Source organism: Manis javanica, chromosome 11 (genome assembly GCF_040802235.1).
Source record: "Manis javanica isolate MJ-LG chromosome 11, MJ_LKY, whole genome shotgun sequence".
NCBI classification, from domain to species: Eukaryota; Metazoa; Chordata; class Mammalia; order Pholidota; family Manidae; genus Manis; species Manis javanica.
The window spans coordinates 115,319,906-115,336,668 of NC_133166.1; the positions used below are offsets into that span (position 1 = coordinate 115,319,906).

Genomic DNA, 16,763 nt, shown 5'->3' on the forward strand with positions numbered 1-16,763 from the left:
CTACCATACCCACAATGGTGTGCGGGAATTAAGGTCCTCCTCCGTCAATTTAGTTGTCCGAGGTACTGCCTGTGCGCTCTCCAGCCGGAGTGTGTGTCCCCGAGCCCTTCGTGTCTTCATAAGATAGCAAGTTAAAAAAAATTTTTTTCTCTGCATCTCGCCCTCCTTTTACTATTTGGAGAGCGGAAGGACTGACACAACGCTGCTGTTGTGGGTTTCACCTGCCCTAACCTAACGTGAGGACCCTTGACCTCTGACTCAAAATGGCAGCTCACGGAACGATGGCTTCTGCAGTTTCCCTGAGGTGAACTAAGGCTGGTAACCCCGCGTCATGTCGAAGCTAAGCAGGACCACTCGGGCCGTCAGAAAGCCCGAGGTCGGCGGCGTGATCCGGACCATCGTGCGGGCAGGCCAGGCCATGTCCGGGCCCCCACTGGGCCCCATCCTGGGTCAGGTGCTGCGGCGGCTGGAACCCGGTGTGGGAGGCGCCGGGGTTGGAGGGTCAGGAGCCAGGACGCAGGTGGACGGCGCGGGCTGTGGAGCCAGGGAGGCCTCGTTTCAAAGCCCGGCGCTGCTACCCACACGCTGAATGTCCTTGAGTTAGTTACATAGCCTCTCCAAACTCCGCTGCCCAGTCCTTCCTCGGCGGGCACTTGTGGGGATGGAGAGAGATGATGCTCCAGGTCATCCGGCGCATGAAGTGGCAGCTGATGCGGGTAGAGGAAAGAGGACGGGAACAAAGAGAACTGAGACGGAGGAGGGAGCGGACGGGGCCTTCTGGGTGGCAGGAAGCCGTCTCTTCCTTCTGACACCAACCCCTCTGTTTCCCTCATAGCGAGGAGTTTCCATCAACCAGTTCTGCAAGGAGTTCAACGAGAAGACAAAGGACATCAAAGAAGGCATCCCTCTGCCTACAAAGATCTTTGTGAAGGTGCACAGTCGGGCCCCTTACCCTGCCTGTCTTGCATGCCCCCTTCTCTGCCTGGGTAGGGACCCGTCACCTAGGGTTGCTTCTCTGCGCCTAACGTGGGGCGAGTCTCTTCTCGTTACCAAACCCGGCTTTTCTTGTTAACGCAGTGAAGACTATACCACATCTTTTCTGAGCCCACTCTGCCACATTCCCTTTGCCCCTCCTCTTTACTGAGACTTTCAGAGCAGAGTTGGGCGGGGAATAGAGGTGACAGGCCGCTTGCTGCAGCTTTATTTTTCCTGTGGTTTTGTGGCCTGCCAGAGGGCCATCGTTGGGAGGTGAGTCAGGGGAAAGGGGGAACAGGAAGTTAGAAATTCCTTGGGCTGGGGCAGCAGGATTGGAGGAAGCAGGAAGAGATACTTTCATATCTCTTTTTTCCATTAAGCCTGACAGGACATTTGAAATCAAGATTGGACAACCCACTGTTTCCTACTTCTTGAAGGCAGCTGCTGGGATTGAGAAGGGGGCCCGGCACACAGGTAAGGGGCAGGGTGGGCCCTTGGGATTCTGGGGCTCTGGAAGGAGGCAGTGACACCTGAAGGGCTGCTTGTTTCATGCTTTCAGGGAAGGAGGTGGCAGGCCTGGTGACCCTGAAGCATGTGTACGAGATCGCCCGAGTTAAGGCTCAGGACGAGGCCTTCGCCCTGCAGGATGCCCCTCTGTCTTCTGTTGTCCGCTCCATCATTGGCTCTGCCCGTTCCCTGGGCATTCGTGTGGTGAAGGAGTGAGTGTCCTGGGGAGGCTTAATGTGCAGGAAGAGCTGGGGCAGTTCTTGACTTTGGGGCAAAACTGAGAGGGCTGTTACAGTGGGAGAGTCAGCTTCCGGACTTCAGCCCCTTGGGAGTGGGGCACCTCATGCATCCAGTACACTTATTAAGTACCTGTAATGTGTTAAACACTGACCTGGACGTTGGCTACAGCTAGATGTGACCTAGCCATACATGGCCCTAATCCCCAGGAACTCGCAGTCCAGAGTTGGAAGCAGATGTATAAACAGAGCGTTAGACTGGCAGATGCTCAGTGTTGATAAAGGATTCTTAAGTGTCTTGAGAGCAGGAGTAGGACTCTGCTTCCGCCTGGTGTGTCAGTGAACACATTGAAGAGGAGGTGACATCTAAGCAGAGACCTGGGAAAGGAGGTCAAGGACTGGGGGCAAACATTCCAAGAAGAGGGAAAAACCCCTGTGAAGAATGGAGGGTGAAAGTGTCATAAACAAGTTCAATATGATCTGGTGTGAAGTACAGAGGCAGAATGGAAAAATCGGAGACAGGTGGGGCAGAGAAGGACCAGCCAGGAAGGACCTTTCTAGCTGTCTCAAGTTCAGACTTGATCTCCAGGTCGACGGGGCATCAGCTCCCGATGATCTGAGGAATTGTTGTTTTGAAGTGAGATGCTGGGTGGGAGGGCATCTGGCTCGATCACAACCAGGTCAACACCAAACCCTTTATGGGTCCCTTGCTGCTGATGTCACACCCATGTGAAGGCTAACAGTTGTTTCCCAAAAGAAGTGGGGTTAAGCATGGAACAGGGATGGACTTGACATTTCTCAAATCTTTCCTTTCACTGGGAATACAGAGATGAGTAAATCTGGTCCCTGCTTGGGGAGAGAGACATGTGCACAACCTGATGACTTCATTGTACAAAGTGTGTTGGGGTACAGAGAAAGGGGTAGTTAATCTGGACTGGGATGTAACTGTCAAAGAGCAGTAGGGCTCTAAGAAGGGGATAAAAGGCAGAGATGGTGGGAGTTGGGGGTGGCATTCCTGGCAGAAGAAACGTGAGCAAAGGTATGGAGGCTGGGAAGTCCAGGGAGGAAGAAAGGGCTCTGAGACAGTGACATGGGCGCCTGTGAGCTCCCCACCAGCCATCAGCCACTCACTTGCCGTCTGTTTTTCTGCACCTGCAGCCTCAGTTCAGAAGAGCTGGCAGCCTTCCAGAAGGAGCGAGCCACATTCCTAGCTGCTCAGAAAGAGGCAGATTTGGCAGCCCAGGCAGAAGCTGCCAAGAAGTGACCCCTGTCCCCCACAATCCGGGATTTTGAAGGGAGGTGCTGGGAATGGAGCCAGTTGGGAAAGCTGTGCCCAAGGGGAGGGAGGGAGGTGACACCAATCTGATTATTTCCCTGATTTTAAATTACATGTTTTTACACAAATGGCTGTGTCAAGGGATCAGACCTAAATAAACGTCCTTTGTCTCCCACTCTCAACTTCTGTCTTGGGACCCCAGGGGAAAGGTGTCAGTACAGATGGTAGCCAGCATGGAAGACATCAGCTGCCCTGAGGGCCTAGGGGTCTTCATGCTCTTTCTCAGATATGTGATCTAGGCTCAGCCAAGTAGAGCAACTTGCCCAGGTTCTGAATTGCTGGCGGAGGTAGGAGTAGGGTACTGGCCTTCAGATTTGAGTGTTTTACTCCTCCCCAGGGGTGGATGAATGGGCAGGCTGGGTGGGGCTGTGGACTCGGGCTTGGTGTGCAGACACAGCTGATGTTGTTTGTGCCCTCTCAGAAATGTCATCTGGTGACTTGTGAGGCCCTGTGAGGACTTCAGGTCACAGCCCCAAACAGTTACTGACCAGAATGCCCCTGGTCCCAGGGGCTACTTCTGCTAAGGCCCCTCTACTAAGCTGACTGGCTCTGGATTCAAGAGTTAGCGGAACATAAGCTATTGTGGGGTTGGTGGCCACAGACCCACAGAAGAAGCAAAGCTTCAGTAGGTACCAGCCCAAGGTGGGCGAAGACTTGGTCTTTTGTTTTCCCCGCTATCCAGAACATCAGGGACTATTCTTAGAGAAGAGAGGAGTTGGGTCAGAAATGGGGTTCACATTTACCAAGCATCTTCTGTTAAGTGCTAGGTGCTTCATTTTACACTGAGAAGTTATGGAAAGCATAGAAAAACAGAAGAAAATTAAAACCTCACATAATCTCTCCAACCCAGATGAGATTCCTGCCAGTATTTGGATGTATATCTTTTCTACTCCTTATTCTCTGTGTATGTATAATATGTAACAGTTTTTGAAAAACAAACTGGGGTCGTACTGTAGATACTGTATTCTTATGCTTTTAACTTGGCAGTTATTTAGAACATTTTCTTATACTATCTTCCTTAAAACAATTTTTAATGACTGCTTAGTATTCTGTCTTATATATAGGTGGACTATAGTCAAGTCCTCAACTGTTGAGTACCTTATTGTTTGCATTAAAAATACATATGTATACATACAACCTTGTGATGGACATCTTTGGAAAACACTATTTAGTGGCTTATGTCAGGTGCTGGGCTTGGTGTTACTATGACTGAGGACACAAGAATAAATATGACACAGTTCCTGCCTTTAGAGGTGGCTGCTTAACAGTAATTACAGTTACTGTTTCGTGAAGAAACAATTAAAATTATTGTGACAAAGGAGAAGTATTCATGCAGATTGAGGCAAAACCAAGCCTGGGGATTCAGGGAGGAGTTCCCAGGGGAAGTGATTTTAAAACAAAGACCTGAAGGGGTGTAAGGCGAGGCATGAATGATGACTGGGACTCAGCGAGGGGGGAGCATAGCATAGGATTTCAGGCAGAACTGCTTTCGTTATCTGCTGCTGCAGAACAATGTTGCCGTACATTAGTGGCTTGAAACAGTATTTTTTCTCACAATGTTTGTGGGTCAGGAGTGTGCCATAGCTTAGGGTCCTCTGCTTCAGGGTCTCACAGAGTTGCAATCAAAAGTGTCAGCTGGGGCTGTAGTCTCATCTGAGGCTAACTGGGGAAGGATGCACTTCCAAACTCGTGGGTGTTGGCAGCATTTAATTGCATTTGGGCAGTTGGACTGAGGGCCTCAGTTGTCAGCCAGAGGCGACCTATGTGGACCTTCCCACCCTGACCACTCACTTCCTCCAAGCCAGTGAGGGAGAGAGACTCCTCAGAAAAGGAGTGCCAGTCTTTACGTATCGTAGTCATACCCATGTCAACGTGGGGATCATACAAATGTGCGGATACCAGGAGGTGGAGATCCCGGAGCCGCCTAAGGTCTGTCCCCACGGGCCAAGAGCCTGTGCAGAGTGGCATTGCGGGCAGACTCGGGCTGCTCTCAGCACTGCTGCCCTCCTCCCTTCCACCTTGGGCATCGCACCCCTTCCTGCTTTCTCTTCCTGCCTCCTCCAATCCACTCCCCACACATCTGTCAGAGGGATGGCTTAAACATGTGAATCATATCTTGTTCTTCCCCTGCTTAAGTCTCCTCAGTGGATTTCTGTTGCATGTGAAGTAAAATACGAGTTTTCTACCACAGTCGAAAGGCCCTGAGCAATCTTACCCTCTTCTCCAACCAACGACTCTCCCTCCTGCTGGCCTTGATCAGCCACACTGCCTTCCTTGCTGTTCCGTAAACGGGTCACACCCTTTCCCAGTTAATACCTCTACTCTTGCTGTCCTTTTGAGTGTTTCCAGGAACATTCTGATCCCCGATTCTCATCTTTGAGTTCTTAGCTCACTGTTACCTCCTTTGAAAAGGCTTTCTGACACTCCACGCTAAGTTCGGCCCTCCAGTCTTGTGCTGTGCTTCTCTCTCACAGCAGCCTGGCTCTTTCCCTTACCGTACACGCCGTACACTCCTTTGAGCTGTTTATTTCCTTTCTGTCATGTCTCCCCACACCTGGAATGTAAGCTCTGTGTGCCCGGGGACCTTGTCTTCCTTGTTCACAACTGCATTCCAGGACCCTGAACAGTGCCTAGAGCATGTAGGTATAGTGAATATTTATCACATGAAAAAATGAGATTGTAGAGCCAATGCTTGAGCTCAATCTTTTATGACCTCCAAATTTGAGTGCTTTCCCCTACATTCTGCTCCCAGGGCAGAGGTTGGTATTGGTGATAAGGGAACTGACTGAGAGTCAGAGCTGGCTTCTGCAGCGACTCTGGAAGTGCCATTAGGCAAGTCCTTTCCTCTTACCTGGCCTCAGTTTATCCATCTATTCTAAGCTACGAGGCTCAGCCACAGGGACCTTGCCAGTGAGGAACAGGTGCAGGTACTTCTCTGTCCAGCAGGTGGAGCCATTGGCTCTAATTTTCGTTTCCGTGCTGGACTTGGCTGGCGGGATCTCTGGTTCTGAGGTCAGGGTGCCTTCTCCGTACAAGCACACACTACATCACCCACCACTACCAAAATCCAGTGAAGTGTTTGTTTTTCCCCACGTATTTTTCACTTTTAACATTTTCATTTATTTCATTTTGCCTTTTAAATAAACTTCTTATTACAGATTCAGATTTATGGAAACATGAAAATAGTACCAAGTTCCCACATACTCCATACCTGTTATTTTCCCTGTTATTGACATCTTACTTATGTAGTACATTTGTTATAATTAATGGGCCAATACTGATATATTATTATTAACAATCCATATTATTAACAGTCCAACCTTTATTCAGATTTCCTTAGTTCTAACTTACACTCTTTTTCTGTTCTAGTATCCCATCCAGAATACTGTATTATCATTTTGTCATTAGTTTCCTCAGGCTCCTCTTTGCCTTGTTTTTGACTACCATGGACGTTTTTGGATGGGTCTCCAATGTGTGTCTTGAGCTTATGGTCGCTTAAGATTTGAAACGCTGGGAGTTAACAACATTTTGCTCTCTGGGGAACTTAGGAACATATTTTTGTGGTAGAAAACTGGTGCCTTCCTACTCACGTCCTTGGAATGATATTTGTAAATGGTCCTTTTAATAAAATATTTCTAGCGTGTCTGCCATGTGCCCGGCTCTGCGCTCAGTGCCAGTGAGGGAGCAGAGCTAAGACAGTGTCCTCTTGGGGTTTTTGGTCCATTTCTTTTGTCCAAGTTGGGAAAAAGATGCACAGGAAGATAGAGGCCAAAGCTTCACCTTCCTGTTTCACCCAAGGATTCATCCAAGGTGGAAAGGGGGTGACAGTTCCCTGGAAGGTCTTTCTTCCCGTAGGATCTTCTAAGGGGACAGCCCAGAGCTGGAAGATTTGGAATGAGAAGAGGTTTAGGGGAACTCTCAGCTCCTGGAGTCCAGCCCCACTTTTCACTGGGGGAATGTGGGGGGCCTGGAATTTCCTTCTCCTTGAGAAAGAAACTTTGTCTAAACCTTTACAGTCACCATTGCCTCCTGATTCATTTCAGTCACTTAAATGTGTTCTGAACTCTTCAGCTTATAGAGACCCCATCAAAACCTAGCAGCATCTTTGGGAGGTAAGCGCCATTTTTTCAGCCTAATTTTACCTGTGAAGGAACAGGTACAAAGGTCCCTCTCAGCAAAAGTGGAGGTAGCATTTGAACCCAGGTTCCTCTGTTTCCTAATTTTTATTCCCCTCATCTAGCCATATACTGTTGGGCTGTTGAGCCCTCAAGCTTGGAGGAAAACAGCATTTGTGGAAACTTCTCTTGACCCACTAAGTTCTATCCTGCTCAGAAGTTTGGGGTCTGCTCTAGCTCAAAGAAGTGTAGGAGTAGAGACCCCTGCTTGAGCCAAACCTGTCCTTATCAAGTAATGCAGGATGGGACAATCTGAGATAGTGGTTCACTGACTTTGAAGGCAGAGGTGACAGCCCAGGGCTCAAACACAGATGATGTAGATATATTTCCCACCTGTAACTCTCACCGTCTCTGTGGGAAAAACCACTATCTACCTGTGGTCCTCAGTTACTTTGTCAGTGAAAGGGTGCCAGTATGCCTGTCCAGAGGCTTTATCGTGGTGAATGAAAGTGTTGCGAGCTGAGAACCCTGGGCAAGCGTAGCAGAAGTGGTTTCCATTTCCAGTGAGAAGATCCAAGGCCTAAAGGGAAGCTGCTTCCCTTCTGGGCCAGGCTGAAGGAAGAAACTCAGGTCCTGAAATTTCAAACCCATGTCCAGGAAAATGCCAAGCTGAACCCCCTACCCTTCCCCAGGCCCTTCTGTTCCCTCCCACATTGTGAGCACTGCAAGCTTGAAGAAGGGAGGAGACTCCTTCCAGTACTGGATGCCAAAGCGTCTTGAAAGCAAGATGTAACATCTGTTTCAGCATCAAACTCCCCAGCTTCTTGCACAGGGTGGAACACACACTGTGCTCCCGATGCTGAGTGAAAGGATGCATGGTGCATAAGTGGGTGGAGACATGCCAGGGCTATGGGCATGTCCAGACTTTACCTCTGGACCCCCAGGCTCCCAGCTGGGCCTCCCAACCTTCTCAGGGCCCCACCCCTCCCTTGTCACAGCAGTGCATGACACCAGGGGTACCGAAAAGGCAAACTGGACTTTATTATAAAGTTGGCTACGAAGTCACCGCAGCACCACGAGGTGGCTGCCTGGCAGGCCCAGGCAGTCTGGCAGCCGGGTGAGTCCCGCACCAGATACACGCACTTGTGCAAGCGCACGTGTGACGGCGGCAGGTCTGCCTTCCTCCATCGGAAAGGAATGTAGCGTCTCTTCGCGCCCCCCACCCCAGGCGCGGGGCGCAAGAGTCACAAGAAGGGCCGCCGGGGCGGCAGAGTCCATCGGAATTGAAATCCCGTTACTGGTGTGTAGAGAATTCTACGTGGGTTCAAGAGCCCCTCAGGGCACAGGCTGGCCCGGGCAGGTGCTGCCTTTCCCCCACCAAGGCCCAGGGGTGGCTTGGCCCCCAGGAGTGGAGAACTGGCCCAGGCCCATGGGGCAGCACGGGGCGGGGAAGTGAGATTCCCCTGTTCTCCGCTTGAAATCCCATTCAAGGAAACTCACTACGAGTGATTACAGATTGAAATGGAAACTGGGATCGCTCGAAGTCTCTAAATTTTAAAAAGAAGGTTCCCTCCTTGCCCTCCCACCTCCCCCCCCGCAAAATCCTGCAGGCCTGGGGAATCAGATATATCCCCCTCTGGCCCCCAGAATCCCCCCAACAGTCCCGGGGGGGTGGAGAGCGGCTCCACGTCTTGATGACAATATGCCATACTTGACGACGTTAAGTCACAGACTTATTCAAAACGTTGGTTCCCCTCCACTTCCATCTGCAGAGAGAGAAAGAATAAGTCCTATTAGGAAAGAAAGTTTGAGGATTGGTGTGCATGCATGTTGGCACATAGTATGGGCTTCAAATATGTTGGACCAATGTGAATGATCACCGGAGGCTCAGCAGATAAGGAAGCAATTTGTACAGATGGAGTGAAACTGTGGCTATAGTTCCGGGAAAGACGGAGCCATAGCAGGGAGCCTCTGACGGGGCCAGGGGCTGAGTCCCACCCTCTTTCTTTCCCAAACTCTATAAACTCTTGCTCTGTATTCTGGGGGCAAGAATACTGAGACAGAGCTCTAATTCCTCTTTCATCAATTTGTTATGCAACCTTAGTCAAGTTTCTTTAACTCTGAGACCTCAATTGTCTTAATTTGTAAAATGAAGTGGTGATGGCTGATCTAGTTCCTCATAGAGTTAAGAAACACAAGCCATTGCCCGAGGATTCTTTTGCATTTTGTCCCACACCCCTTACCTCTCCCCTCCAAGCCTACTTATCCAAAACTTCCACATTAAGTTTCTCATTAGTTCTTATCCTCACTGTGACCCTAGGCAGTATCCCATTAATAAAATTGAGGTACAGAGAGAGGGATTTATTCATCTAATGCCCCCAGCATCTCACTGGCAGGACAGTTACCTGAGTTCTTGAATATTTTGGCTGGACTCACCTTCATGGAAGCTGTCTTGAACTTGGCTCTGGAGTTGATGCAACTCATCAGTAAACCCATCATAGGGGAATGCTGAGACACTTGTCTCAAAGGCGGTTTCATATGTGGCCAGGTCCTCCAGGAAGCTGTGGTCTTCTGGGGACAGGTTGTTGTGAGGCGAGGGGGCCCCTCCTGGGACCGCTGCCTCGGGATCCCCTGAACTCCATTCCCCATTGGGGTCTGGGGTAGAGAGATCCATGAAGATATCTTCCACAGGCGCGTCTTCCAGGAATATGTTATCAGGGTCAGCCAAGAAATCCAGCTCCTGACATTTCCAGGGTTTGAGGTCCAGGCTGAGCACAGGAGGACCAGTCCCTGAAAGGGACAGGCTGGAATCCAGGGGCTCTAGACCCCCAAGTGGCTCCAACCCGCCTGTGCCAGCCTCAGCTGAGAAGGGCCTGTCCATGCCCTGAGCCAGCTGGCTGATCTGCTGGATGAGACGGTCTATCTCATTCTGCTCTTTCTCAGAGTAGTGGAAGAAGCTCTGCTTGACTGGAGAGGCCTCAGGTGTGAGTAGGCCTTCAGGCACCAGGGGGACGTCCACAGACAGGGGACCCCGGATCTGGGCCAGGGCCAGCAGTGTGCAGTCCCCATTACCAGGGCTGCTAGGACTTGGGGGCAACTTCTCATAGAGAAAACTGCATCCCTCCTGGGCAAAGTAAGTCTTGGTAGGATTGGGGCTCAGTTGCTCTGGGAAAGTTTGACTGGGGCTGTTGAGGTGTGCTTGGAATGCTGTGCTGGGAGGAGTCAGCTGCTCATGGGCAGGGCTGCCCAAAGTCTCTGGGAAGGTGGCAGTGCTGGAAAGCAGCTGATCTGGGAAGGTGGAGGTGCAGGGAGTCAACTGATCTTCGTAGCTTCTGGCTGAGGTTTCGGTCAGCTGGCTTTGTAGTGGGTTAGTCAGTGGATCTGGGAAGGTTGCACTCCTGGGCGTCAATTGATCAGAAAAGGTCATGGTGCTTGGAGTCAGCTGTTCTTGGAGAGAGCTGGAGGGAGTGGGCAAGTGGGTCTGAAAGGGCTCATGGAGGCTGAAGAGGAAGGCGCAGCCTCCTGGCTGGTGGGGTGTGTAGGGCGGGGTGCACACAAGATCCTTGTTCAGGTCTGCTTGAAGAGAAGGCTCAGGGCCAGTTGGGAATGTCAGGTAACTGAAGCCCAGCTCTTTGGGTGGTTGAGGAAGCTCTTCTGATGTTGAGACAGCACCCAGCTCAGGAGCACTGGAGAAACTAGTGCTTCTGGGAGCCCCCAGGGCTGGGGTAAAGAGTGGGTTAGGGCTGGAGCACTGCTCCTGAGAGAGGATGTTCTCAGGGAATGAGGGTAACATGGTTGAGGTGCCCAGGATATAGGCTGCCTGGGTATCTTCAGAGTTCAGCTGCTGGCGGAGGCTCCAGGCTTCTGTGTCACTGGAAAGGAGAGAAGAGGCAGCAGGTAAGGGTTTGCTGTACATTCCCAGAGTAGTTCCTTGATTTGTACCTCCTCCATGCCCATATCAGTTGCCCCCCAGACCCCTGCCTTGCAGCTCACCTGATTGGGTAGTTATTGGCAGTAATGGGCCCCTCTGTTCCTTCTGAGTATAACAGGCAATAAATCCATGCCCAGCCTCCAGGCTTGGCCTGAAGTCTCACCACCATCTCTGCCTGAATATCTCCACTCTCAGCCACTGAAGGGGAAGAAGAGGTATAAAATTAGGACACCCATCAGGCAACACCACCTAAACTCCCCCTTGCTGACCTCTCCATTGAATTGGGGTATCCATGACATCCTCTTTTCTGACTATCCTAACTTGTACCACTCGGCTCCCCACCTTGACCTCACCACTTGGACTCCTCAGTTCTGACTCTTGTCACCTTGACTCCTCACCCTAATGTTCACCCTGTAGCATCCAAAAGTGTTGGCCTCTGGTATTTACCCAGCATAAGTCTTGACTATAACCCTTCTTGGTTGGATCTCCCATACCCTTTCCCAGCTCCCTGTCTTGTCCCCAGGTTCTCTGGACACTCACACAGGCGATAGTGTTGAGCAGAAGCGTGGCCCAGGTCCTCAGGGTGCAGCAGTCCATACCATGATTTACAGAGCAGTTCACTGCGCTCAAAGCCCAGGTAGATTAGGACACTGGGAAGATGGAAAGGGTGAGGTCAGCTTTCTGTTTTCCCTGCTAGATACCCAGGCACCTCACTCTCAGGTCCTCTAACCCCTCAGGCTTCCCTTCCCCTGACTCCAGAATCTAAGGTCGCCTCATCTCTGGCTTGCCTTCCTCCTGGAGTCTGAACACTCGGGGCTTACCTCTCAGAGATGTCCAGTAGGGCCAGGTCCTTAGCGTGACGGCTCTGGAACATGGCCAGGAAGAGTGAGGCAGGGCCAGGGCCAGGGCCAGGGCGGGGTCTTGGCTCCAGTGGGGCACAGAAAGCTGTGAATACGGGGTTTCCTGCCCAGTAGGCCCCAGGTGGATGGGCGTGGAATCGGCCTCGAATAAGCACCAGTTTGTTGCCTGCACTCTGGCGCCGGAGGGACTTGGAGGTATTGAAGCGGCAGCGGAAGAGGCGATCTAGGTGAGTGAAGAGAAAACTGATAAGAGGGAGCACGGCTGAGAGAGATGGCAGAAGGGAGGAGCAGGGCAGCAGGAGGGAGATTGGTTGGAGGAAGGGAAAAGTTCTTACCAGTGTCCAGGGCAGAGGGCAGAGTGAGTTGCTGGCGCACAGTTAGGTGGTCAGCTGGGTCAATGATGTCATAGATACTGTCACCCTGGGCAACCAGGTCCACCTGGAGAAAGGTAAGGAAGAGATGACCATTAGTGAAGGTGGCAGGAGTTAATTCTTGACACATAGAATCTCTTGACACATAGAACCTCTCCTTCCTCAGTAATTCTCAGATTCTCAGACGTGGAAGGCTCATCTGTCTCATCTGTGTCCCAGCCCAAGCTCAGAGGATGCTCAGCACTCACCATGGAGTGGCCCAGATGCTCGCTCACACTCTCAGATAGATATAGCAGCTTCCCCTCGGCTGTGAACACAAGTAGAAAGCCAGGTAGGGCTGCCACTATGTCTTCAAGCTCTTGAGGTGAGAGGATCCCCGTGGGGCCTGCGAGAGGAGTGCCTGCTGGATGAGAAGATATGGTGAGTCAGGAGTAAGACTGGGAACCAAAGCAGAGTGAGAAAGGCATGGACCGAGTTTCAGAAAGTCTAGAGGAATTTCCCTCCGTCTGCCCCTGAACACACCGCTGCCCACAGGCTGTCGCCCAGAGAACCTGTTGCTGGATCTCCCCAGCCAGAGAGTCCTTCGACTTCTAAGTCAGGACCAAGGCCTCCGCAGCCATGGATTTCAGAACTGCGGACAGCGCTCCAAAGCCCACCGGGAGTTCAGCACCGCGGGCAGTGCCTCGCAACCCGGTGGTAGTGTCAGCACCACGGACAGCGCCTCAAAGGCTGCAGGCGCGCTCTTCCAGCTTCTCGACCAGCTGCTGCATTTTCCCAGGCTTTCGTGGCTCCATCACCACAACTTCCCAGGCATCCCTCCCCGGGTACCCTGAGTGCCTCTGTGCTGGTGGGAATTGCAGACATTCTGTCCTGGCTCTCTTCTTCCCATATGTCTGGCAAGCAGGATATTATCCTGGCTCTCTAACCCTCATCCAAAACTAAGGTGAACTCTGGACAGAGTTCAGGTGGAAAAGTAGAAAGTCTTGAGTTCCCAGAGTATCCTCTCTCCCCAGCTCGCCAACACGCTCTCCTAGACATGCGGCAGTCCCAGCGGGTTCCCTCAGCTTCACTGTCCCCGGTGCCCACCAGCCAGGGTCTCTGGAAGCCCCAGTTTGCTCACCTCCAGCGAAGAAGACGCCCTTGCGAGTGTAGATGCAGGCAAGACTCATGATGTGCAGGTAGGACAGCCGGACCTTGTCTGCCTCGGCTAGCGGCAGCAGCTCCTTGAGGTTCCGGATCTCAGCGTTGATCTGGTCGCGGCGCGCCTTGGAGGCGCCCTTGGTAGAGCGGTACATGACTAGCGGCTGTGGAGCTCCAGCCCCGGCGCTCCGAACACCTGCGTGCCTGTCTCGACGCACCAGTGGCTTCCTCCTCCTCGCTTCCCCGTTTCTCGCTCAGGCTCTCTCTCTCTCCTCTCCTCTCCTGGGCTCCGCTCGGCTGCGCTGCCCCCCTAGCCTGCCTCGTTCCGCCTTATATAGCTCCTACCAGGCGTGGGGGCTCGCTTTAGAGAAAGGGGGGCGGGAAAGAGGGAGGCTGGGCTAAGCAAGCTGCAGCGGGAGCCGCTGGCTGGGGAAGGGGGCGCTCCTCCTCCCTCCCTGGCTTCCGACGTCATCCCATGACGTAGAATGAGAGCGGGAGGGGGGCCGGGAGGGGGAGAACGGAGGCTGCGGAGGGGGCCGTGACTGGCGGCAGCTGAGCCGAGAGGCAGGCGCTGCATTAGGAAGGCCTGAAGGGGGTGCAGGGACCCAGGCGTCCGAATGTGTTCAAAGGAGGGCAACGAGAGGGCAAGGGTGAAGTGGTCTGAAGCCCTTGGCAGGATAGTCTGTAGTGGGCGGGAGGGACTGGTTCTGACAACGATATTTCTAAGGAGACCAGGAAATGGGAAGGGACAAGGTTGTCCACAAACTCCTCCTAGCTTCTTGACAGACAAGGGTCACGTTCACATAAGAGGAAGAAGGACCCCTGTTGGCCTCCGTGGGATGGGTCACAGCTGTGGTGGTTTTCTCTAGGGATTACTCAATCTGGGATTCCCTTAGCACTTTCAAAGAACAAATCTCCTCTTCCCCTTTTTCAAACCCAGGCCTTGGCGATTTAGCGGGAGGAGTTACATGGGGGTCTAAGTCTCTAGGAAGGGGTGGAAAGGGGGTCCTGAGGGACAGGGACCATCTGAAACCGACCTTGGTTCTATTTTTCCCAAGCCAAGAATAGGAACAGCAACACCAGCGTGAAGTCTGAAGCGATTCATTTCTCTGTCAACTAATTAGCCACTGATGGGGTAAACTGAGGCAGGGCCCTAGGGTATGGTGAGGCCCTGGGTCTGCACTTAGGTTCCCCGCCCCCACCCCACCCTCACGTTCCCAGCCCCCAAGGCGAGCGGTTCCCCCCCACCCCACCTCCGCCCGCTGCAAGCCTCGGTCTCCCGGAGGGCCGGGGGCGGGGGCGGGGCCGGGGGAATCCCAGCTCCATATTAGGACAGGAATCCTCCCGCGGCGGCCGCGGCGGCGGCGGGCGGGGCCTGGCTGCCTCCGCGCCGCTCTGCAGGGCTCCCCCCGCCCGCCTCTGGCGGTGAAGACGGGGAAGCCCCGGAAAAGTAAGGGGGCCGTGCTACATCCTCCGAGATCCTTGCACCTCCCAGAGACCCCTTAGCTCCATCAGGGGTGCTCCACACCCCCAGCCCCCTCCCCATCTTCGGAGCTGGGACTCCCGGTTCTGTCCACCTTCAACTGTCCACATGCCCTCCCTTTCTTGTATCTTGTCCCCCGCCCGGTGGTCTGTCTCTGCGCCCGCTACCCCTTCCTGCTGTCTCGTGTCTCCTTTTCTATGTCAGTTTTGTTTCCACATCACGTCGCCTTTGCCCTTCCTCCCTATTTCTTCTTCCTCCCTTCACAATAGATGATTGCTCTCTGCAGGGGCTGAGGAATACCTTTCTTTCCCCCAGGATCCCTTAAAAGGAGGAGGAAGCGGGCTAGGGAACATTTTGCGTGAAATCTTATTTGGTGGAGTAGCGGTCTGCAATCACTTGAGGGGCTGAAAATGAGGCCACTTAAAAATTGGGGGACAGGGATTGCCCTGATAGTAGGAAGTCATATAGGAAAGATAGAGATAAACTTTTGACACCAAGAGGCAAAATTTGGGATCAAGGAACTCCTCACTTCTCGTGGGAAATAGCAAGAGAGGCAGTGGGAGGAGACAGCCGAGGAGGAGGGTGTCTGAGAAGAGGGTGGCTGGGGGCCCTATCCTGACCTCTTGCAACATTCTGGCAGAGGTTGGGGCCGCCCTGATCAACAAACCTGTGTTCAGTGGCACAACTGAGATGGAGGGACGCTCTATGTGTACGTGTGTATGTGTGCGTGCCACTCTCTCTAACCCTATTTACCAGGATGGCAGAGAAGTGGTTTCTTCAGGAAGAATATCTCTGCTCCACTTGCATCTTTATCTGACCCCTGCTGTATCTGCCTGCCCCTCTCTCAAGCTCGTGTTTGGACAAGCCCTTGATCTTTGGATCCCGTTCTTGGATGAAGATCCAGGGCAGTGTTCCTGTTTTCTTCACCCACTGATGATTTAGCACTGGCTTGAGACATTCTTAGTGTCCCTCTCCATGATAAACAGTGTCTATTAGTTGGGTCCAGATAGCCTCCTGCTAGATGTGCAGATCCACATTTAAAGAAAGGGGCACAGACCACTGTCCATGGTTCTGAAACAATCGCCAGGGGAGTCACATTTGATGTCTGAAGGACATCAAAGCAGAGCTTGAGTCCACACAGGCAGCCTCAGAGGGAGACCCCAGTTGGCTGTCCCCTTTTCCTATGAAGATGAAAATGGGAGAGGGATTTCACAGAACCAAGATTTCTGAGCTCTAGGAGTGAAGCAAGCGTGGGGGGTAACTGGCCTCAAGGGAAGAGACCTTGGATATTTCCTGGAGAATTGTCTGGGGAGAAGGCACTCTGGAAGCAAAGAAGAGTCTAGAAATGGACAAGGGAGTGGGTAGAGAAGGGCTTATCCAAGTTTGTCCACTCTGGTTCAAGTTGAGAAGCTCTGTTTGCCCCAGTGTCTCCTCTCCCTAATCCACTTCCCACTCCCCTTGCCTCCCACCTCTGTGAAGCTATTTTTAACTGTGCACACCAAAAATAGCTTGGCAGCAGCTTCAGGCCGTGGGAGAAGAGCTATTTATATCACCAGTGACAGTTCCAAAATAGCAAGCAGGAGGAGGGGGGCGGCTGGCACGCTAGAGAGCTCCTGGCCGCTGCTAAAAATACTGGCAATATGAGTCATACTGGCCTGGCTGAGTCACCCCACTCTCCTCCCCTCCCCCCACCAAGTAGCAGGCAGCAGCAGAATAGGCTAAAAACTGGAAGCCTGAGATGGGGGAGGAATAGGAGGCCCATCGGCAAGGCAGTGAATTGAGAGGGGCTTTGGGGTGAGGGTGTAGAAG

The 16,763-nt window shown here is 52.5% G+C and overlaps 2 protein-coding genes across 3 annotated transcripts; one reads left to right on the forward strand and one right to left on the reverse strand.

Moving 5' to 3' along the window:
* Window positions 1-221: 221 nt before the first annotated feature.
* Window positions 222-3,169, forward strand: MRPL11 (mitochondrial ribosomal protein L11). Its single transcript, XM_017656661.3, has 5 exons — window positions 222-454; window positions 836-931; window positions 1,356-1,449; window positions 1,535-1,694; window positions 2,877-3,169. Exons 1-5 carry the CDS (start codon window positions 332-334, stop codon window positions 2,980-2,982), a joined length of 579 nt encoding a protein of 192 aa, XP_017512150.1. The 5' UTR covers window positions 222-331; the 3' UTR covers window positions 2,983-3,169.
* A 5,026-nt stretch (window positions 3,170-8,195) lies between these two features.
* On the reverse strand, window positions 8,196-14,673 carry NPAS4 (neuronal PAS domain protein 4). 2 transcript variants are annotated; one of them, XM_017656685.3, is made up of 8 exons: window positions 13,452-14,673; window positions 12,580-12,731; window positions 12,296-12,398; window positions 11,922-12,183; window positions 11,641-11,750; window positions 11,163-11,298; window positions 9,606-11,041; window positions 8,196-8,935 (listed from the first exon to the last, which is right to left on the reverse strand). In XM_017656685.3, exons 1-8 carry the CDS (start codon window positions 13,624-13,626, stop codon window positions 8,907-8,909), a joined length of 2,403 nt encoding a protein of 800 aa, XP_017512174.1. In that variant the 5' UTR covers window positions 13,627-14,673; the 3' UTR covers window positions 8,196-8,906. The 2 variants fall into 2 exon arrangements, with proteins under 2 accessions (XP_017512174.1, XP_017512173.1); XM_017656684.3 differs by having other exon boundaries at window positions 12,580-12,734.
* Between the last annotated feature and the right edge of the window lie 2,090 nt (window positions 14,674-16,763).